Source organism: Lepidochelys olivacea, assembly GCF_965140295.1.
Source record: "Lepidochelys olivacea isolate rLepOli2 genome assembly, chromosome: 17".
Taxonomy (NCBI): domain Eukaryota; kingdom Metazoa; phylum Chordata; order Testudines; family Cheloniidae; genus Lepidochelys; species Lepidochelys olivacea.
This window is the reverse complement of record NC_140427.1, coordinates 9,916,469-9,940,254: the sequence shown is the minus strand read 5'-3', so window position 1 is coordinate 9,940,254 and position 23,786 is coordinate 9,916,469. Positions and strand designations below refer to the sequence as shown.

The following is a 23,786-nucleotide window of genomic DNA, read 5'->3' as shown; positions in this document are numbered from 1 at the left end:
TGTTACTCTGAAACCTGCCCCTCCCCAGGCAGTCCTGAATGGGGGAAATGTTCACTTCAACTGAGATGGGCTTGGGGTCAAAGCAGGCTAGCCCCACAAAACCCAGGACTGCTGGGAGGGATGCTGCAGGTCAGAAGCGGGTGAAATGATCCCTGCTCACACACAATTAGGAAAAGACTTTAGGGCCCTTTGGGAAGAAAGGTGCTATACAAAAAAGCAGATGTATGTCAAAGTAAGTTACGTTTTAGCATTCAGAAATCAGGCAGGTCTTGAAATCTACTCGAACTGGTGATTCGAGTCCATAATCAAAAATGGAGCTGGCACATGCAGACTCTTTAAAAAAGGATCATAGTGTCATTCCAGACGGTAGGCAATGGTATATAAGGGGGTGCTTGAGGGCTTGGATTCAACGTGGCCAGGCACAAAATCAAACATACATAACAAAGTGGCAAGAGTTTTGGCTCACAAGTTCAAAGTTATGAAATCTTAAGACTTACACAACTAGGTGATGTGGTTGCATTAACATATATTCCATCAGACTCTTAACTTTCATGGGCCAGTTTCTTCCCCCTGCCATACCTAAGCCAATGGGAGCGTGCATATGTATCTGAGGGCAGAACCAGACCCTGTTTTTATGTCTAATAAAAATGATACAGAATAACACCCTCCTCCCTCACAAACTCTCTCTGCTCTCCAGCTGCCTGTAGTTAATTAAGTCATAACACTGCACAATTATGCAGCCTCTGGTGTGTCTTATTTTTAAACAGACAGGGGATCCGTGGTTTCTCACACAGGTATATTTACCATGAGAGGAGAGCAGCTGAAAGGGAGGCAGAACACAAGGGCAATGCTCTCGTTTCAGTATTGTACGTCAAAGGCTTTACTTCTTGGTTTTGTTCGCACTGAGGAAAAACACCTGTTTGCCAGCCCCAGAGAAGTTAGGTCCCTCTAGCCACAGCAGCAGGGGGAATGGCTACTTGTTTTGGGAAGAGCAGGGACTTCCAGCCAATTCAATGGGGACTCATTATTTGGGACTCATACCGGTGTGAATTGGGGCAGCAGACTGCACTAGATGGGCACTTATCCCACAGGACCTGGACGGACTAAATTCAGAGAACAGATGGGGCTAGATGTTTAGGCTGTTTCGATTCCCCACTAGTTCTTTTTCCTTTTCTCCACCTGGTTGTATTGGGGGCTGTACAACATGGTAAATAGGATCAGAACTGGAATCAGCAAATATGGCACATAGATGGCTAAGAGAGCAAGGCGTTCCTGCTGTGTCTCTGGACCCTGATGCTTGGACGCGGAGAAATCGTGAAACAGGATATGTGCAAGGATAGGAAATACAGTTGTAGCGACATGACTGGAGTAGATAATTGCTGGAGTCCGTATCCATTTGCAGCCACCTGTATTCGAGGCAGAAAAGTATAATATTTGTTTGAAATAAGAGGGCAGCATTCAACAGCCTTAGGATAAATACACTAAAGAGGGTGAAAGCATGTTGAGATCTACTCATGAAAACTGCTATAAGAGAGTTAAGTATCAACAGAAAATTAACCCAGACTGTACGAGCCTCAATTGCAAAGAGTATATAGTAGCAGGAAAACTAATCTGTTTTTATTAGGTGGAAGAGTGGCAATGCAAGGCATGCCAACTGGAAGCTTAGAAAGACAGGATGCAGATAGGAGTCCTGCGACATCTCTTCAAAGCAAGCTGATAAAATATTTTCATCATCAAAAAAAGACCAACATGCAGACTTGATTCAAGAATTATATTTTTAGGTCGGCCACCAGGTATCACGTAGATGCAGAGTATCCTTATACCCATTTTACAGGGGTTAAGCGACTCGTCCAAGGTCATACAAGAAGCACGTGGCAGAGCCTGGAATAAAAGCCCCATGTCCTAACAGGGCTGTTTTCTCCGCACTGGGCCCCATTACCTAGAAACCTAGGATTTCTGGTTTAAGATAAAGTTGTGGGAATGAAGTGTATTGTGCCAGGCTTGACAAGCATCAGCGAAAGAATAATTTTTCCTGTTTTTATTTTAATTATTTTCCTACAGGCTCTATCCCGCACTCCTTACTGAATCAAAACTCCTAGTGAAAAAACAGGAACCCCCCCCCCACTTGATGCATTTGTAATGGCTTAAATGTACAGAACAAGCTTTCTCTACCCCTTAAAATTAATATCTGCAACAAGACTGCATGCCCAATATTGTTCTTTCATTCTTTCTGTACCAACCTTTTAAGAATGCATACGCTGCAATGGGAAAGAAAGGCATTTGTAAGAAGGCTTCACAATATACAAACGACTTAAACCATGCAGGGGGCTCCAGCATCATGGGATCTTTAAAGGTAACTGCGTACCATTTTAACAACTCCGTCAGCTTAAGAAAAAAAAAAAACACAACAGTTTAACACGCTTAGCGTTAGCTGCAATGAGAAACAACAAGGCATTTTACGTGACCCATTAAATGGAGCCATCATTACAGCGCACAAAACCTTTTTAAAGATACAGTCTCATCTTGACACACAAGGCTTCCGCTGTGCAGCTATTAGTCTTAATGGGAATTACGCTGCAAAAGCCTCTCGAAGTGGCGAAAACGCTCCGTACGCAGACATTCGACTCTGCGGCATTTTATTCCACATGTTCTCGGGGTTATTACAACCTTACACAGAGCCTGGTGCTTCAGACGTGAGCAGCCACAGACCACTCCGGATCCCTTTTTACACGTAGGGAGCAAGCCAGGTTTCGTGGAGAGAGGAAAGATCCTAGAATTCCACTCTTCTTGGCCCTGCCACTGTGAGGACACGTGGGGCCAGATTTACAATGGTATTTAGGCCCTCCAAGAGGCAGACAGGTGCCTAGTGGAATTTACAAAAGTGACTATGTTTGTACAGCACCCCTAGTCGACCACTGGGTTCCTAGGCACTATAAACAAGAGGAGTTCAATGCCTAATTCACTTAGGTGCTTTTGTAATTCCCACTAGGCCCCTATCTGCATCTTTAGGCATCTAAATACCTTCATACAGCTGGCCCATGGTGTTTAAACAGTCCTCTAAAAAGGTTTTTGTCCAAGCTGACAGTGCAATGAGCTAAATGTCAAATTAGTCTGAATGACAGACAAATAAATGTAAAATGTGGTTTCGTTAGGTGGCCTTTGGTTGAAAGTCTATTGAGATTTGCTAGTTAATTTTTAATTTAAATATGGCTTCTAAAATAGAAGAAGCCTCCTGATTCATTCAAGTAATAATCAACAGTTAAACTGCCTGAGCTAATGACCTCAAGTCCCCGTCTAATATTGCTGGATACAGATTATATTTACAGTTTTCTATCATACAGATCAAACCCTGGTGACAAAAAATGAAGATCTATAAATAACTCGCATTGTACCTCGATTGGTCATATTTTGGGAACCAGTTATCTCTGCCTCTCTCACATTCATGGTGGGGTTTTGCACAGAAAACAAAATCATGAGGTCAGTGTTGCATAAGTCACTCAATGAACAACTGTACTGTGCCCTGAACTCTTCCAGTCTCTCTTTCAGACTGTATTCGGCTTTTAAAAAGACAAGACAAACACGTAGTGCTTTCCATATGCAAAAGAAATCTCCTGTCAAGCAGATATTCAGGTATTTCTAGGCTGGTTAGGTTAGACTTCTGCAATAGCTTAGCATGCTGGGAAGATAAAAGTAGGAGAGATTTTAGCAAGGAGGTTTTTTGCTTTTGTCTGACTTACTGTGTAGATCTAATTGGCAGAGGAAGCTTGCACAGATTTCATTTGATCCTTTGAACAATTTTGGAAGCCAGTTGATTTGTGCCCTCGTGAACTAATCCAAGTGAAATTTATCCTAGTGACCCCAGACTAATGAGCTTGGCAAAAGACATACTATCCATATTCATACTTAATACTATGTAAAAGCTAAGTGGTATTGCAAAAAACTGACTCATCGTAGGGCTGTAAAATTAGCTGTAGCTCACGAAAGCTTATGCTCAAATAAATTGGTGAGTCTCTAAGGTGCCACTAGTCCTTCTTTTCTTCTAGTGAATTTGGCTCATTAACACTGCAGAAGGAGAGCTGAGCCTTTTCTCAAAGATCAGGGTTTTCAAGCCAACTGCTAGGCACAAAGTCATTGCTATTCAAACCCTTTGCACAGAATCAATTCTCCCCCAAACCCTTGTGTCAGACAGTCCCGACTGATTTTGCACTGAGCTGCAAACACACACAAATCACCATGTCGTTGAGAGAGTCCTGGCAGCTACTTACACTCTGCGGGTGGATGCCAGCCCCAGGTACAAGCGCTTGCAGGTCTATCAGTAAAGTGATGGGAATGTGAGTGAGGAAGTACAGGGCAAAAACCCACTCCAGCAAGCCAGTAACAGCAGCCATCCCTTCCCTGGGGCAGTGCAGCAGCAGGAAGTCAGCTGGTAAGCAACAGACACAACAGGCCACAGCTTTCTCCTGCTCCCATTGGCTGCACTCTCAGGAGGCTTGGTTTCCTGCTGGGACAACTCACAATTTAAAGGGCTACCCATCTGGCTGAAGGCAAAACACCTCTGCGGTTGGTGCCTTCCCTGAAGGAAGATTCCATTCGACTCAACAGGAGGCGGCCTTACTAGATTTGCGTTACAACCTATTTTAAAGGCTTAAAACCGTTTTCATAGCTTGGTGAGGAAAAAAAGAAAGCATGGGTTCGCTCTTTAGAGCTCGGCTCAACAAATTAGATTGTATTCAAGGCCTCGTCCCGCCACCCAGCACAGGATTTAGTAGGTTGCCTTTGAAGCAGGGGGTCAGAAGTCCTCTGTGTGCACATTTACACTATTATGGATTCCCAAAAGGGACTCAGGAGAATAAGTACCACTGACTTTCAATGGGACCTGTGCAGTGAAGTAGCTTAGGGGTGAGATTTTCAAAAGCACCCAGCAGAGAAGAATTTCTGGTCAGCAGAAGAATCACAAGTCGTTTCGAGAAGATGCTCGTATACTCTTGCTCATGTTCATTTCTTTACTTTTACCAGGCCCCCGGCCGAGTCCAAAGCTAACGCTTTCTGGCTGTCCCATTAGTTAACTTCCTCCTGGATACAAATTTTCAGCAGGCTGACGGGCTTTGGCAAGATCCCAGGAGTAAGAGGGGAGAATGTGGCTAAATGTCCCAAGAGTACTCTGAAGATCTCAACCCTCACGCTAGATGAAGCAGGAGTTTCTGTGTTAGTACCGACACACTTCCCAGTAGCAGGTTGTGTTCCTGTCTCAAACATAAGTGAGCTTTTTTAAACCTATTAATAGGTTTACTTCAAATCACTGAGCCAGGCTTATTCCCTTCCTGAACTGGAAACTGACTACTTAAAGATCCAGTTTATGTATCAGGTTATTATTGTGCAGTGGTTGTACACATCTTCCCTTAATACAGATAGGAAACAAAGCTTTCCAGAATAGAAATACTACCTGATCGACACCGGTGCCAGATACAGGCTTTTCACAAGGAAGTGACAGCTGACAGCAAAGAGTTATCATATAAACAGAGAATTGAAGAACAGGTGCGTTTCAAGGATCTTAAGATATTCTACTACTACAAGAAATATAAAGTGTAAGGGAGTAAGACTGGGAAAGTCTCTACACAATGGATTGAACAACTGGTTTTAATATTTATTGAAAATTCAAATCCTGTTGGCAGTTCAAATGGGATACTAGATTTGGACACACTTGCTTTATGCTCTGGTGGCGTTGTCTACCTGAAGTTGTGCCAATATTTCTACTGGAAAGCCCTTAACTTTTAGGGGGTCTAAATTTTAAACATTTTCTCCCTGTTCAAATGCTACATTGGACCATGTCCTCTTTTGCTGGTATGTCTTCATGGAACTATACTGATTTACATCAACTAAGGATCAGGCTCATATAGGGTGAAATACTGGCTCCAGTGAGGTCAATAGGACCAAGATTTCATTCTAGTGCTGTCTGATTTATAATCAATACTAACCTAATTGTAACTTATGACCAAGTGTACTGTATAGTCTCCCACACACAACATTCGTTAATGCAAGGGACCGGGTCCTCCTGTGTGTGGAGAGAGAGGTTCATACCTGGTCAGGGGCACTGAAGACCAAGCAATAAGCATTATATGTCAATTTTAGTCTCTGCTTGTGTATTCAAGCTGCTGTCTCAGTTTGGGAAGATCCCAGCCCATCTCCACCTCAGAAGACTAAATTCTTTAATGGTGTTGGAGATTTAAATGCAGTTGAACTCAAACATTCAAATTAAGCCAAGTTGTTGATGCAAATAAAGAAAGTGCAGTCATTATATAAGAACGGCAAAACTGGGTCAGACTAACGGTCCATCTAGCCAAGTATCCTGTCTTCCGACTGGCCAATGCCAGGTGCTTTAGAGGGAATAAGCAGAACATGGCAATTATTGAGTTATCCACCCCCTGTCATCCACTCCCAGTTTCTGACAGTTAGAGGCTTAGGACACCCAGAGCATGGGGTTGCATCCATGACTATCTTGGCTAATAGTCATTGATAGACCTATTCTCCAAGAACTTACCCAATTCTTTTTTGAAACCAGTTGTAGTTTTGCTTTCATAACATCCCCTGGCAATGAGTTCCACAGGTTGACTGTGCATCGTGTGAAGAAATACTTCCTTTTGTTTGTTTTAAACCTGTTGCCTATAAATTTCATTGGCTAACCGCTGGTTCTTGTGTTATGTGACTGGGTAATTCACTTTCTCCACATTTTCATGATTTTATAGACTTCTATCACATCACACCTTAGTCATCTCTTTTCCAGGCTATGAAAAGCAAGCTATGAAAAATATACACTTATGTGTAATTTGCAAATACATACCCAGAACCTACTAAACCTACTGGATTAGCCAATAAGCCAATATAATGCAACTAGTACATGTAGAAATAATGACTAAATCACAACGTAGTAAATTATACAAAATGGTTATGGGCCAGCCCCTAAAAAAACTCAGCAGTTAATTCAAAAAGCCAGTTCAGAAATGTAGTTTCTTTTTGAAAACTAGTTTTGTGGACGAGCTTATCATTGGCTGAAGAAGAGAATAGCTTTGTTCTCTAAGCCAATCAGTATGCAGCCAGCCAATGATATTTCATGATCCATTAGGCGGTGGATACTAGTAATCGACTCCTACACAGTTGATCTTGTCTCTTCAATACTATTCTCTGCCATAGGCTTGCTTTCAACCAAAGTACCTGCTGGTTGTCTGTGTATTGTGAGCATAGTGCTTCCAATATTTATGTCCATTTTTGCATCTTTTCCTGCCCTTGTTTTCTCCCTTCTTGCCCTCAGGAAACCATCCTATGCAGTTTTCAGAGTAACAGCCGTGTTAGTCTGTATTCGCAAAAAGAAAAGGAGGACTTGTGGCACCTTAGAGACTAACCAATTTATTTGAGCATAAGCTTTCGTGAGCTAAAGCTTATGCTCGAATAAATTGGTTAGTCTCTAAGGTGCCACAAGTACTCCTTTTCTTTTTGCATCCTATGCAGTGTATTTGTCAAGTAGCATCTTTGTGGTAACTAAAAGACAGTTGTTTTAAAATTATTTTTCCCATTTGTTAATTCTGCACCCATTATCAGTGCAAATCTAATCAGCGCAAATTTAGCATGAGCTAAAGTCCAAAAGCTTATAGATCAGTAGTGACAACATTGTTTAATCCCTTGTACAACAGGAATTTAAACTGCTTAAAATGCAGCCCAGAAAATTCAAAATCAAGGTCAACGGGTAAGCTAAATTTTAGCCTTACTGGATGCAAAGAGGTATTTCAATACAAATTCCCATTTTTAATTAGTAGTCAGAGTAAGATCTATGCAGAATGGCTAATTATATATTAAATGCTCCGCATTTTAGTCCTAGAATTACTATCTTTGTCCCACAGATACAGCACCTGATGCTGCTCTCATTTAATTGTAATTTATGTACAGAACCAAGAAACTGAGGCTACAGAAAATGTTAAAGTCATCACACATTTAAAAACTCTTGCCCTTGTGTGTGCATACTCATTCCTCAGGGTGCCTGTCCCACATTTGGGCCAGTGCAGATATAGATACATAGATGATATAGATCTCAACACGATTTTGTTCCTTGTGTGTTTATTGAGGAGACCCACACTGGAAGCTCTGGCAATTAGCTCCAACAGGCTTTGTACTGATGCACAGTGTGAACATTACGATTCATAACATTATGAAGTAAACCCTTTACAACACTACATATTTAAGAAGAGAGCAGTTCTAGCAGCAATCCATTTCATATCTGCATTTAAAATAACCAGATTCAGGAAAAACGGAAGATCTACGCTGAAGCAGAATTGAGTGAGCAGTGCTGGCTAAACAAAAGACGTACCAAATAAATTAACTGACACCAGTTTAGTGATATCCATACATGAAACAGAAATGTGACCACCACCACCAACTTGATGTTGAAATTTAGCTCATCATAATACGAAGAAATTGAGGCAGAGAGGTTACATGAATTGCCTGAAGTCACTGAGGAAGCCCATGTCAGAGCGGGGAACATAACTCAAGATCTTCTGACTCCTAGTCTTACATTCAGGCCATGACACCATCCTTCCCCATCTATAAGACTATTCTATTTCTTATGGGTTCTAGCAGCCGTATCTATCTAAGTTACTTGCTTGATTCTTTGAAAGTTTCATAACCATGAAATGTGTGGACTGCTTTCCATTCTGGTTTGTTAATGCAGCACTGCTGAATACTGGGCTACGTACATTAGTTGTTTAGAAAATCCATTAAAGCTTTCACTTTGAAAGAATTACGTGGATTCTGCAAACAAAGAAAAAAGAAAGTAGGACCAACCATCCTTGAGTGCATATCTTTATTCCCGCCCATCTAAGTGTAAACCAATTTCTTATTTATCTTCTGTTAACCTGTGGTTCTCAGCTTCATCCATGATCTAGCGTTGCAATAAGGTTCAAAAAATAATTAGAATAACTGGATGCTTCATAAAAAGTAAATCAACTAAACGACCCCCTCCAAATCAAGATGCTTTAAAGTCTTCTCACTTTAAACTATTTCAGACAGCATTAAATCAAGTTTAGAATAACTGAAAAGCTAGCCAACTTTTTTGGGGGAGGTGGAATGAGTCAGGAAATGAAAGGATAACACCACTTTTTCAAATGTCACATTTAATGTTTTCACCACTGTACTTCAAATCTACATTTTACAAAGTGACCAGCAAGTGTGCCACATTAACTGTCCAACCTCTGAGATTTTACCTTTCATACCAGTGTCTTCCTGGGCTCTTTTAATTAAACATGTTTCTCATTCAAGAGAATTGAAATGTTTCAGTTGGTTTTATTCTCAAGAGCCTCATAAAAAACAAAGATATTGCACCATCTTTGTTTAGTAATTCAATGTTTGTTTCTTTCACAGCAAATAATTACTTCATTGAAGTTAAAACTTCCAAACATAACTTACTAATAGTCTCCAATTTCAGCTCAGATCACTCTTGTTGAAAATACTCTGCTAAATACAGATAACTTACAATAACTTTAACAGTTAATTGTCCATAACAAACACCAAGGTTTTTCCCCAGACCAATGCTCAAAATTTAAGACCATCCATTAGTATTTCTTTGTACAGGTGAAAAACAGTCTTCAATTTTCTTGTCTTGTTTTAAATATAAAAGTTGGAAGGGACATTCAAGTTTCAAGTCTCCACACTGAACTAAAAAAAAAAATAATAATCATGTGGAGGTAAACAAACCAAGTTGTATACTCCAGGAGGTAGAGGCCTTCAATTTGTGTTCATATATACATATGCACAGAATAATTCAGTGTTCCAACAGAAAAAAGAATTAGCCAAAAAGAAATAAAAGTTATTTACTACTGTGACATTTCAAGACTTCCACAGTTTTGCCTAAAGACACAAACACAATTAACATAATTCCCTATGTGCTGTTTTTTTTTTTTTTCCTTTTCTTTCTCTCTTTCCTTTTTTTTCTCAACTGTCCAGTGCAGGAAAAAATTCTCACAAAATTTCACAGACCTAAAATGTGCAAGCTAGTTTCTCTCTATACAGCAATGATGTCAGGATTCTTTGAAATTAGCCCATAAATGGAATTATTTACACACATAGAAGATGCATGCTTGGGGGTTTTATGTAAGAAAGAGCAGAAAAACTTCTAATAAAAATAGATTAAATATATATATATATATTTATACTGGGTAAGGAAACAGAAGTTTATTCTCTCCTAGTCACAAACTCATTCTCTCTACTCACAACATTTGATTTTAGAACAGCACACATTACCATCACAGCTCTAGTGAGAAGCTATTTATAGGATTTGATCATCAGGTGACATGTCCATTCATAGTCTGGTCACGGTCATCTGATGTGACTTCACGATTGGTCGCAATCAAGTTCTCCGTATTCCTTAATTTTAGAAAACCCCAAATCTTCAGGAATGGCTCAATATCAAAATGTATGTCTATCCTTTTTACAATCTCACTTCAATTAAAAAAATCAAAACAAAAAACAACCTCCCCAAATTTGGTTCAATTCTCTGTTTGTTCCGAGCTGAGCCATCACAGCTGCGCCAGAATTCATAAAACATGTGCAACTCTGGGTAAAATATTTTCTTCTAAAAGCACAACCACTTTACAAGATTAAAAGTCTAGTACATCTCTAAATATTATTTGTATCATACAAGTAGTGGTTGTTAATTTAAAACTTCATTAGTAAAATTACAGTACAAGCATGATTAACCTCCAGAATTGCAAATCCCAGACTCCAGTGGAAAGCTACATTACATCTTCAGTAGTATATCATCTTCTACTTTTATTCCCAAACCAGTGGAGATGGCGGCATCTCAGATGGCTGAGCAACAGTGGAACTAGAATATAACAAAAACAGAAAATCAGTGTTCATTAACAATGGGTAACAGACAAGCAGCACAAGAAACTTAAGGTTTGATTGGTAACACCAACATTTATCTCTAAAACTCAGATCAATAACCTTTTACATTAAAATATTTAAGCATACATTTTCGTCATTATCCTTAATTGCTCATTTTCATAATGGTTCTCCATTCATCATTTTATTTGTCTTTTTTTGCAGTGCAATTTTAAAATCAGAATCTCTACTGCGTACACAAATCTCTCAATTTTACACTTTACATGCTGTCACACTTATCTGTTCACAAACAGATGATCTATTACTTGAACTTTCTACATGTTTTACTGAAGTTCAGCATCACCTAAATAAAAGTACCTTTAAGTTTAATCATAAATGTTTATACCATTCTTAGCAGAAGACAGTTATATGGAAAGTTTCCCCACTCCCCTTAATTCAAAATTTAAAAACATTTCAAATGTATCAAAAATGCTGTACAACTAAGAAATGTGAATTAATATCAGATGTGATTACATACAGTTACCTAATAAAGCTCTTAAAAGCAGCAGACTGAGGGTTGATGCAGAGAGGTACTCTGTTTCCTTTCTGCTGTTCCAAAATGAATTGATGAATTATTTCTGTACAAGAAACAATTGACACCATTAGGTTAGCACTTTTTGCTTTGATTAGATGCAATGCAGAGTAGAAGCAAAGATGGGGTTTTTTGGGTGAAAGTATACACAATAAGATTATTGGGGACAAGAGTGGAAAATAAGCCACGCAGTTTTCCCATCATCAGTGTGATGTATCCTACTAAATACCACAAATGCCCACGGTACTTTCATATATATATATATATATATATAGAAATAAAGTAAATAAAATAAATACCCATCCCCCACTAAAACACTAAGTGATGACGGACTATGGATTGAATATGAAAATGTAAAAGGGCAATTTCTTGAAGTGCCTAAAACTCTCAATAGCGGTAACCAGCGTTGCAAGCATGGAGAACGCAACCCTCATACCTACTACACTTTATTAGTATATAAAGAGCCGAAATGAGAAACTTCTGCATCCAGATTCGCTGATCAGTCCAGTCTGGTGCTTAAATACACAGCAACTCTGCAGCTATTAAATTCATGAAGCAAAAGCCTATAGTACTACTTGGCGAGGTGACAACAAATCAACCCTCACAGAGTAAGGGGAACTCTGCATACATTACCTGCTTGTGCATCTCCTTATGCAGGAGAAAAAATGGCAACTGGCGGAGATGGAAACAGGGCAGGAATGGTATCTTCTAGGAGAAGACTCTGGTATGAACTTCAAGTAAAGGGCGGCATGCAAGAATTTGCACTTTTGTCAGAAATCCCTGATGGGAGCTTTCACAACGATCCACTGACCACTGCTAACACCGGGTTTCATTCTGTACCTGACTAGTTGGTAACAACAGTGATATTCGGTCTTTGGTGCGAATGTTGGCAGGAGATACGGATTACTAGATCATTGAAACAAGGTGACGAAGTAATATCTTTGACTGGACCAATTTCTGCTGAGAAGCCTCGTAAGCTCAAAAGCGTGTCTTTCACCAACTGAAGTTGGCCCAATAAAAGATATTACCTCACCCATCTGGTCTCTCTCATATCCTGGGACCAACATGGCAAACACACAGGACGTACGACAGGGCCATTGATGCTGGCAACGTGCCAGGGCTCTCCCACATGATTGGCCTGACAGCTTCAAGCAGCAGGATCTGACATTACAAATGTGGAAGTCATGTGCACACATATTATGCAACAGAGGGAAAAGGGGCAAGGTTTCTATATAGATAAAATGTTTTAGCTATAGGAGGGGTTTTTTTTTTTGTTTGCTTGTTTGTTTTTAAAATAACACAAGGTATTTGACAGGAGTTACGATGCTGCTAACTGACTACTGCTTCATCACTTGTGGGAGGAATCTGCCATTCTCACCTATGAAGGATCTCTTCCAGGCGAATGCTATACTCCTCCCAAATTTACATGCACAACTTCATTGGGAGGAGGAGGATGGAAGTTACATGGCCTATAATAGAGCAGATATTTCTTTCTCCCTTGCATATCTGCAGCAGTTTGTGAGCGCAGATCCATTTTATAGGTCAGTGAACTGCAGGGCTTTTGAGAGCACAGTAAAATTAAAAATGGGTAAAAATCAGACCCAATTTGGTACCGGCATCCAAGATGTGGCATGCAGCTGCCGATCCTAATAGATATACAAGTTAGGAAAATGAATGCCTACTCCAACTGCCATTTTTGTATGGGCTCTGCGGGTTTGTGGCATTTTTTTTATCCTTGAATAGACTGGCATTATTTCATTAGGAATAGTACACAGTGGCCTTGCTTCATGAGATGTACAGCTGACATTGCTTGCATCTTAGCACCAAACTAGGCACAAAGTAGCACATTCATTTGTTCCCTAGTTAATAAAAAAATATATTAATGTTCACAAAAATCCTTAATAAAAATCAGTTTTGGAAACCTCTCTCTATATCTACACATATAAAGTAGTACATTAACAGATACCTCTCTATTGAGGTATTAAAATAGAAATTTAAATGAAATTAAAAATAGACACGTTGTGCATATGGCACATAGTAGGAATTTTTAAAATCAACATTTTAATTGAAATGTTCTCATTTTAGGATTTCAAGTTCCCAGTCTAACAAGCCTTACACCCGCATATCTATTTTTTGTTAGCATCCTAGTAATTAAATTGAGAGGAGTGAGAACAGTTCTCTCTAGCTTGATTTCTGACTGTGCACGAGATTACGTAAAGCACAGCAGAGGGATGCACGTCACTAGAAAGGGCTGGACAGTGAGGTAACAGAAGGGGCAGCTTGACTGGATCAAAGAAAGTTCTATAAATTCACACAAGCAAAAACTTTGAACATTTCAGAAACATGGTACCAACAGGGCAGATAACTCAGGGTTTCATGGCAGTATTGTGGTATTTTTTTTTTTTTGAGTGAGACAGAGAAATGAACTTCTCCTAAATGATTATTCTTAAATCATTTGTTACTTATGAATCAAGACAAAAACCCTCAGAAATGCATGTTATTCCCCCTATATTTTGTCTAAAAGAAATGTATTGAGGATAACTCTTGTAAAATGAAATCCCTATTCATGCTACATTCCGCCTTTGTCCCCATTCATTCTCTCAAGGCAATGGTATACTGCTAGGCCATTTTAAAAACCCAACAGTTATACTCTGGTTTGTTTGTTATGTTGGGATTGGACTTCTTGTCTCTAGTGGTACAAAACAACGTCTAGTGTTTAGTGATCTTCTGCCCCAGTAGTTCCTTCTTTCAAGCATCAACATTGAGTTCTCTCGTCATGGCATGTCAAGACTCAGAGTGTGCCCCTTGTACCACTGCCAGATCTATGGAATGGCACCAGCAAAAGAGCTTATGATGGCAGCTGCTTTTAAGGCATTTGACACGGCAGTATCAGTGTGAACAGAAAGTGATAGAATTAAGTGGAAGTACTATGAAACTACCCAGCTTCTGCAAACTACTTGTTGATGAAGGCTGACTCTTCTATGGAGCACAGTCATTGATCCACACTCTTTTCCTTACATTGGTTGTGGTGGTTTTTTAAATACAATTCCCTGCTAAAATACCACCTTTCCCACACACCATTCTCCAATATGGATTGTCAACTCAGGAGAAAGTACCAGTAGGGACAGAAGTCAATATGCCAACTATTTTATGGCATTCTCTTTATCAAAACAGTAAGAAAATAAAGTTATTTGGTAGAGAAACTGCAACTCCATTCTGCCTACCACAGGCAAGGACTTAATGGGTCAGGGTGGCTGGCTCACTACATACAGTGAAGATTCCAACTATGTACTGCCCAGGATAGAGCAGGGAGATGCAAACCTAAACACAAAGAGTGCATGATAGATACCCACCTTTCACCTGACGAACAGAACTGAGGTTCTTTTCAAAAGTGTCATCAAATTTGGGATTAGTGATGGGTTCAAAGTCACTGGTATAAACTCTTCCAGTAGAGGTGGAAAAACAACATTTACACATACAAGTGTGATATCGCAATCGCCCTTCATCGAGATACGGATGAGCTAAGGCATCCTTAGCGGATATTCTTTTGGACTGAAATATTAAATTAAAAACAGAGTATTTGTAATAAAAAGTAAATATTTTCGGTGCCTTGTTTTGTATACAGAATGCTTTCCCACAGATTCACCTCTAATGTTTTCTAAATCCCATATTAAGTATACTTGACAAATATACCACTAGGGGGGGTATCGTACTAAAAAACAAGCAGGGTAATGTATATTTTTATATTTATATTTTTATACAGAGTGTATGTGTGTATTAAGTGCTACAATAACCAAAATATTCCCTAATACTTTTAACAGTAGCAAAGAATCCTTCGTGCTAGTCCAGGCATCTATTCAAAAAATCATTTCAACACATGCTTAAGTTTAAGCTTTTATTGAGCAAAGCATTTAAGCATATATGAAAAGTACATACTTACAGCCAATTAAGGTCAATCGACTTAAGCATGTGCATCTGAGGTCCTTAAGAGCACCTTATACATTAAATTTCACAGCACCCTTGTTGAAGTACAGTAAAGTAGCTAGGATGACGCAGAGGTTACAGCAGTGGACTTTGATTATACAATCTACATTTTATTTCCAACTTGTCAAAACTGGCTGTTATGTGACAAAGCAAGCCACTTAATCTTTCCATGTCTCTGATTCCCCACATCTGTAAAATAAGGACTAATTCCCACTTCTGTAAAATGCTTTGAGATCTTTTGATGGAAGCTGCTATTGCAAATACAAAGCATAATTAAATTCTCACCTCATAGATGAGTAAAAAACAGCAGAAAGGTTAAGTGACTTGCCCAAAACAGTGGCAAAGCTAGAAATAGAACGCCAGCATCCTGGAAATCTGTTTTAGCCACTAGACTACACTGTCTCCTGTCTCGAAATATCAGAGTATACAGCACCTGTTCTTCGGGCTGTTGGCTTGATTTTCAAAGTAGCTGAGCTCCCACAGCTTCCATTGACTTCAATGTGATTTTTGGGAGTCAGTGCTTCCGAGAATCAGGCTATATGTAAATAAGTTACTATTCAACATTTGATTTGTTTGTTTTAAATTTCCCTGTTGTTTGTTTGCCAAAAGCTTTTACAGTATTTTCAGTTAAAAGCAAAGCTACATCCTTCTGAGCACTCTGATGATCAGCTGCTGGCTTCCTGCTACTCAGCACAGTCATCATTGGCTTGTCTTATCTTATTCAATTGCAATTTTAAGGATTTTCCTCTCAAGGTGCAAGTGCAGAAATAACTACAAATTTAGATATCAAATTTTTAAATGACAAAGTTGCAGTGTAAGCCCAAGAGCTGAAGTCCACAGCAGTAGCAAGGGCTAGAAAGACAGGTGCATGCCGAAAAATCCCCTATGTGATGGTGTGTATAATACAGAAGGAAATGTTCATGTTACACGACTATGCACACCCACGCATCACTGATTAGAATGGAATCAAAGTATCTAACATTCTGCTACCTACACCTAACTAAACGAGGGAGAAAAATGGCATGATTCACAAACACCCTCATATGCCACATTTCCATGCCTTCTTTCTTTAAAAGGGAGGCTATTATTTGTAGGTGAACTCCAGATTGTTCAGTGTACTCTGTGCCCACAGGACCATTTATATGGACTTTGCAGAACAGAAGGCACAAAAATAGTGGTATAGAAGAAACACAAGGAAAAACAGTCCTTTACCCACAATGTTCATCTATGCAAAATATAACAAGATACGTCATTTAGATCGTGTTGCATATCAAATAAAAAATAAAAACACTTACTGGATCAAAGACCAACATCCTGCAAAGGAGATGAACTGCTTCATGTGTAGCTTGGCTGGAAAGTGTATATAGGACAGGAAGGGATGGCTGTAAGAGGGAGGAAAAAACTATTAATCCAAGTCATGTCGTATCAATCCTGTATAATATAACAGTGTAAAAAAAGTGCTTATTACATCAATTACCAAGATATACATTTCGCTGAAAGGGAAATACACCTTTTTTGCCACCTACAATAGGGAACAAATGTTTGATAATAGGCTCTTCAATCTAGCAGACAAAGGTATAGCAAGAGCCAATGGCTGGAAGTTGAAGCTAGACAAATTCAATCTAAAAACAAGGAGCAAATTTTTAACAGCGAGGGCAACTAATCATTGGAACACTTTAGCAAGAATCATGGTAGATTCTCCATCTATGGCCATTTTTAATTCAAGATTGGATATGTCTAGTTCAAAAGGAATTATCTGGGGAAATTCTACCACCTGTGCTACACAGATCAGAGGAGATAATGACAATGGTCCCTTCTGGCCTTGGAAGTGATGAACCTCAAACATGAATATCATTGCTATGGCTCAACTCAGCAAATCTGAATGTAAGATCATCAATGATTTTTCCTTAATAAAGACTTTAGACTGAGTTGCAATTTTATTTCAATTTCCCCCACAAGTAAATTTATATAGTGGTGGCCATTCAAAAAGTCAACTTTTTATCACCAGCTACCACACAGAATCAGCAGTATTGCCCTATAGTTCATATTCTAGTTATCTGGGGTACCTGAGACACCACTGCGTAGCACCTATGAGTACATGTTGATTTTTGATGGACCACCATGGCACCTGTTGCTGAAAGATTTTGAGTTGTTCCCAATGGCCTATTGCAGCACCACCATTTCTACTATGAAAGGTTGTGATGCTCTATTTTTTTTTTTAAATGGGTCATCTGACAAATACAGTCTACTCCAGATTATCCAAATAGCATGGGGGACAGGGCTTTTATTTGGATAATCAGAGGGTTGGAAAATCAAGAGGGCTGGAGCCATTCAGCAGCAGGGTGAACTCCCTTGCAGCCAGGGGCTTGCAGGGATTGGGTGTCACAGGTCCTGGGGCAGCAAAGGGAGCCTTCTGCAGCTCCACTGACAGCCCTGCTTAGTCACTCCCGAGATACACAGGGGATAAGAAAGGGATTCCGATAATACAGTGTTTGGATAAACAGGAAAATACTGTGGAGTGTGTACACACATACTCAGTCCAAGGGGCAGAGGTGTGGATTTATGGTTCACTTTGCACTTGAATATTACATTCATGACAACTCTTTACTCCCACTAGCCAAATATTTTCAGTCATTTCAGACTGTCACTACATACACAAAACACGGACTTAAAAACCTTGAAAGTTAGATGTCTTTGTAAGATTAGAAACAGTTTAATGCAACCAGTGCCATTTGACTGTATCAAAAACTTTTACCCTCTATTACAATAAAGTTATTTAATACACTCATTTGGAAATTAAGAAACAATGTTGTATGTTTGCAATATTTAAGACAACAAACTTCTCAGGAGATGAATATTCACCTTATTCTGCATGACAATCATGCCTTGCCGCCTTAACGAGTCTCCTTGTCCATGCTGGAAAGAAGGCAGAGGGGACCCGCAAATCGGAAAAAGAACTCCCAGTCCCTAACTGTACTAAAACAGCTAAAACTATCTACCACTATTTTTAATAACTAGAGATACAGAAGTAAGAACTTCAAGGACACTGGAGTGTTCTGTCTCAGACCATGCACAGGTCAGAAAGAACTGGAGAGGCAGGTGGTCCACTCCTCCCCTTATACCCTCAGTTGAGAGCATGAGGAGAGAAACTGCACAGCATGGACCAACAGACACTACGAGCAAACATCTTCCAGTTTCAGGCACATGAAGTGCATGCATACCTATAGTGAAATATGCACAGGTACCAGAACTCAAAGAGCCTATTTTAGCTATTTACGAAAATTTCCTTTCAAATGGCACAAAAGTTTTGATGTATTTCTCCCCTCCCCCCCTGCTTTTTAAAAAACATTTCTCCATAGGTGGCATTTATCTACTAATGTATCTAAGGCCAGATACATTCTACAGGACAAGGTAATACACTGCACGCTTTTGTGATAACCTTGCCTTCTGAGAAGCGTACGTGAGCCACATACTTTTAGTAACAGTAACTTGCCTGTCAAGTATGAGGAAACAAGAGTTTCTGATAGACATTACATATAGGTATATATTTAAAATATTCATGACAAACTCCCATTCATTTTTTAAGAAGTATATCCCCTGCCTTTTATCCTCTTACCCAGTGTTTTGAAACAAAGTTCAAATTTGGGTTTGAGGAGATGGCATGTTAATCTTCTGTTAGTCAGATAACAACCATTTGATAGAGACTGATAACTTTTTGTTGTTTATTAGCTATTAAGGCTGGCATTGTTTATCATTTTTTATTTTATATGGCTTTGGTAATTTACAGCATCACTGAAGTTAATTGACTGTACTGATAAACAACAAAAATCCATTTGAATTGTATTCTGACCATTGCTTCTTAATTCTCCCCGATTCTGGACATATTTTTGTGAGGATATCTAGGTCCGATGTGCATTCGCTTGACTATTCAACAGGGCCATTGCTTGCTTGTTCTTCAAGGTAATCCATGAAACAACATAGTACAAAACACTTAATTTTGAAGTGATAGCATCTGCACAACACTGGTGAGTATCAACTGGTTGTCCACTGTATCAAGTATTGCACACACAAAAGACAGGTTTGAAGAATGTAGAGGTTGCAAAGTCAAGGATTTAAAAGTTGGGGAATGAGAGTTACGGTTGCCTGTGCAACACTAATTCAGCCCCTTGTGCAAATGCGTTATAAAACACAGTCTTTAATTGCATGATCACTGAGGCTGAGATTATGTCATGGAGGTCACGGAAGTCATGGAAACCACGACTTTCAACGACCTCTGTGACATTGGGGGCCCTGCAGCTGACCAGCTGCTGCCAGTAGCGGGGGACCCTGCAGCAGCCCAGGCTCTGCGGGTGACAGGGGGGGATCCTCTCACAGCTGTCCAGGAACTGCAGGTGGGGGACCCCTCGCAACTGACTGGCCACTGCCATTGGCAGCGACCCCTGAGCTGCTCAGCCACTGCTGCTGGCAGGGGTCCCCCATGCAAGGTTCAGCTACTGCAAGCAGCCCGCTCCCCACATGCGCAGCTCCCAGCCACCACCGGTGGCAGCAGAGGGACCCCGGAGCTACTCAGTGGGCTGGGGGGATGGGACCCCAGAGCTCCCTAACTGCCACCAGCAGGGCCCCCCTGCAGCTGTTCAACCACCGCAAGCAGCTGCCCCCCACCCCCTGCAGCTCCCAGATGCTGGTGGCAGCAGCTGAGGGACCCTGGAAGTACTCAGCAGTCGCAGGCAGTGGGAGCCCCCCATAACTCCCAGCCTACGACAGCAGAGGGTGGCAGGGGGTCCCCTCACAGCCACTGGGCAATGGGGTCCCTGCAATGTCCAGCGGCTTCGGGGGGGTGGGGGTGGGAGCACGCTGGACCCTCCTCCCTCCCCATTTTGTCAGGGATGTTTTTAGTAAAAGTCAGGGACAGGTCACGGTGAATAAACAAAAAATCATGGAAGTCGTGACCTGTCCCTGACTTTTACTAAAAATATCCCTGACAAAAATCATACCTTAATGATCACATACCATTTTTCCACAGGAACCCTGCCTCATTCAGTGCACAGGAGTGACAATGCTCAATTAAGGAGCAACTATTCAATATTTTGTTTCATTCTCATTGTTCAATGTGTGGCCCTAGGCCTTATTTACTGCACGCTATTCAAACTTTGCTCTGAAGACAGAATTATTAATTTGAATATTAAGGGGATTTAATATTGAGTGCTTCACAAACATTACTTTACCTTCACAAAAGCTCTGTGAGGTGAGGGGAATATTACAAATGAGAAGCTAAACCACAGAGATTAAGATCAGAAGTATTCATTGATCTTGGGTGCCCAATTTGAGATGTCTAGAATCTGACTTTTTTGAGTAGTTAGCGTTATAAAGAACTTTATATATTGAAGCACAGCTCCCACTGGCTTCAGTGGCAGCTGAGAGTTCTCAGCATTTCTGCAAATCAAACTGCAGGGTCTCAAGTTGGGTGGAAAATGAGGATGACACCATTAGTCACCATCTGTGAAAAGTTTGGTTTAAGTGACTTGCATTAGCATCACAAAGGAACTCTGTGGCAAAAGCAAGGATAGAATTCAATTCTTGGGGGTAGTGTTCAACTGCCTTAACTGAGACCCTCCTGTCTCTTCCTGCAATCCCCTGCCTCATTTACCACACACCTTCCATTTCTGCTGACGCCCTACAGACGACAGCCTCCTTTACTACACACCCCGTTTCATCCCCAGAGCAGGTCCATCCTGTGCACTGAACGAAGCATGGGCCCTAACAATTAAGTCTGGTTGTTCAAAGTTACCTTGCTGATGTGGTCCGCATTTGTTTAATGATGTTCTATTTCATAAAGTTTGCTTTTTTCAAATTATAAATATTAATGTTGTCAACTTGTTTTGTGACTTTTTACTCGTCGTAATACTCTATGTATTATTAGTCTTAGTTATTTGTTGTTTTTCCAAAAGCTCCCAAATCTTATATTGGCACTTAAGCATTTCAGGCAGGGATGACATCTTTTTGTTTGTACCCTAACAACCAGCACACTTTGGAGCGCTGTAAAAATAAATACTAACAGTTCTTTTATGGTTAAGTCATTTAGATACCATGCTGTTCTGTGCCAGGATAGAAAGCAAAAGAATCATGTCCCAAGACTATCAAAAAATTCCCTCCTGTACAGTATACAAGAAGTTCTATGGACTGAATCCATTAATATAATTTACTTTCATAGCTCTGCTGCAGTCTATAAACTGTTTGAGCTTTTCTCTCTAGTTTATAACACTGGAGCTTCCCGAAGGAACTACAGCTTTCATGTACTATTTAATGCTCCTTTGTAGAAATTCTCGATGTCATTAATCTCAGTACCAGTGGCAACCAAACCTATACGGTACATTTGTCTACAGACTTTGGGAGTATTTTTCTAAAGGCTTCTTGATTCATTTATTTTATGAACTTATGTGCAAGTTCAAAACTGCTCCTACAGCTGAAGTTTAGTAAACTGCATCATTTCCTACACTGTTCTAATCTCAGTGTTTTTCGGTTTTCCCTTCTAAATCCACATCCGGCCCAACACAATCAAATCTCCAGGCATACAGGGGTTTTGCAGTAGTTAGAAATAAGCAGGACAAGAATCACAGTTTAAGGAACTCTGAATTATTATTTTTTCATCAAGCTCCACCTTGTGTTGTAGTGAGGCACCTGAGCCAGGAGTTGCATGTCAAAGGTAGTTACAATAACTCAGCAGCTGATCTGCACTCCAAAAGAAAGCACTCAAATACTAGTGGAGCTAAAAAGTGGCACTCATTCCAGTTAATAAATGGAAAGAACTGTCAGGCTCATAATTTCTTTAAATTGTAGGAAGAGACAGCTCTGCAGACACTTCCACATGCTTCCTCATCTTGTACAAATAAATGGGGAGGAGAAAAATCTAAAGTTAGAGCAAACTGTATTTTAAAAACTACAATCCTTCTGAGAAAGGCTTAAATATTCTTATTTAAAAAAACATCACCAGGAAAAGGAATTTAAAATATTTCATGAATCCAAAGGCCCTAACCATGTTGGTATTTGAAATAGGCAATATTTGACAGAATTCTTTAGAAAAATATAAACAGATTATATTGTAGCAGTGATAAAAGAAGGGATAGTTTGCCAACTCCAGACTCTTAGGTCAATCCACCGGAAATCTTCAAGTCGCATAGCTTCATGACACTTTTCTTCCTCAATGTGCATTCGGAAATCTTTACAACAAACAATGAAAGATCTTCTGACTCCCAGTTCAGATGCAGCCTTATCTGTATCCTGTCTCACATTGCCATCATCCAGATTTTTTTTAATTCATTGTTTCCTGTGTATATCTAGTAGTTTAACACAACAGAAGCCAGTTTCGCCTCCCATCAAACGTATGAGCTCATAGCTGTGCAATTCACTTCTCTGTCTGTTTTTGTAAGCAGTTGTCGTCTTTTTTACTTTAATCCTACAGGGTTTTGGCACTTCTCTTGTGTTCATTTACTGGACAGCAAGTAATCTTCCCTACATTAGGGATCTGAAGGCAAGTAAAAATCTCCTAAGTGCTTTAAGCAAACTGATTACACAGATTGAAGTACACGGTCAACATTTTCTTCAGTCTCTGTATTATATCTAGTCTCTGCCACACTGATATCTAGATACCAATTTAGCAAGATTTACTTAAACATCCTTATGGGTGCCATTTGAGAACAACTTTTTACCCTCAGACATTCCCTGCCCCATAAGCCTCCCTTAACTTTTAACCGTAGTCTCTGGTAACGCCATCAAGATTTAACTGCAATTACTAAAGGTTTTCAAATATTTAGTAGTTCCCTCCCCTCAGATAGATAGCCTATCCCTTCTTCCCTTTTCTAAAATCCTGGCAGAAATACTGCCCTAATGTTTTTAAAAACAAAATATTATGATTCTGTATAATGTCCATTTTAAACAGTTAGCCACTTACCTGTTACACTGGAATGGGTTGCCAATGAACTATTTTCTCTCTCTCTCTTTCTTTAATTACACAGCTACATCAGTCTCCCAGATCAAGCACTAAACTTCTGTATCTTAAAACACATTATTCCTATCATCAGACCTATGCATAGGAAATAGATTTTTGGACCACTTTCATTTCCTTTTTCTTAATGCACATTAAATTTGATTCATAGAAGGTCAGTTTCAATTCTCTTATGCCATAGTCTTCCTGAAAAGGTATCAATAATTCAGTTAAGAAAATGTTCCCTCCCTGTTTGAAGGTGGAGGAAAGCCTGCACTTGGAATCAGTTATTCAAGACCCATTTTTTCCCCCTCACCAGTAGAAATTAATGAAATTCTCGTGAAGTGGGTAAAGAGTAACTCC

General features: G+C 39.8%; 2 protein-coding genes across 3 annotated transcripts in view; both read right to left on the bottom strand.

Annotated features, from left to right (window-relative positions):
- Positions 1-862: 862 nt before the first annotated feature.
- TMEM97 (transmembrane protein 97) lies at positions 863-4,420 on the bottom strand. The gene is made up of 3 exons (XM_084650928.1): positions 4,266-4,420; positions 2,241-2,385; positions 863-1,406 (listed from the first exon to the last, which is right to left on the bottom strand). The coding sequence occupies exons 1-3, from the start codon at positions 4,386-4,388 to the stop codon at positions 1,156-1,158; spliced, it is 519 nt and encodes a 172-aa protein (XP_084507054.1). The 5' UTR covers positions 4,389-4,420; the 3' UTR covers positions 863-1,155.
- Positions 4,421-9,141: 4,721 nt separating this feature from the next.
- The window catches only part of NLK (nemo like kinase), a 110,587-nt gene continuing 95,942 nt past the window's right edge, over positions 9,142-23,786 (bottom strand). The window contains exons 8-11 of one of the 2 annotated variants that reach the window (XM_084651087.1): positions 16,738-16,824; positions 14,812-15,010; positions 11,405-11,504; positions 9,142-10,867 (exon numbers count right to left, since the gene is read on the bottom strand). In XM_084651087.1, coding sequence (XP_084507213.1) covers positions 11,407-11,504; positions 14,812-15,010; positions 16,738-16,824 — 384 coding nt within the window. In that variant the 3' untranslated portion in view covers positions 9,142-10,867; positions 11,405-11,406. The remainder of the gene's footprint in view (positions 10,868-11,404; positions 11,505-14,811; positions 15,011-16,737; positions 16,825-23,786) is intronic. The other variant, XM_084651086.1, reaches the window with a different exon arrangement.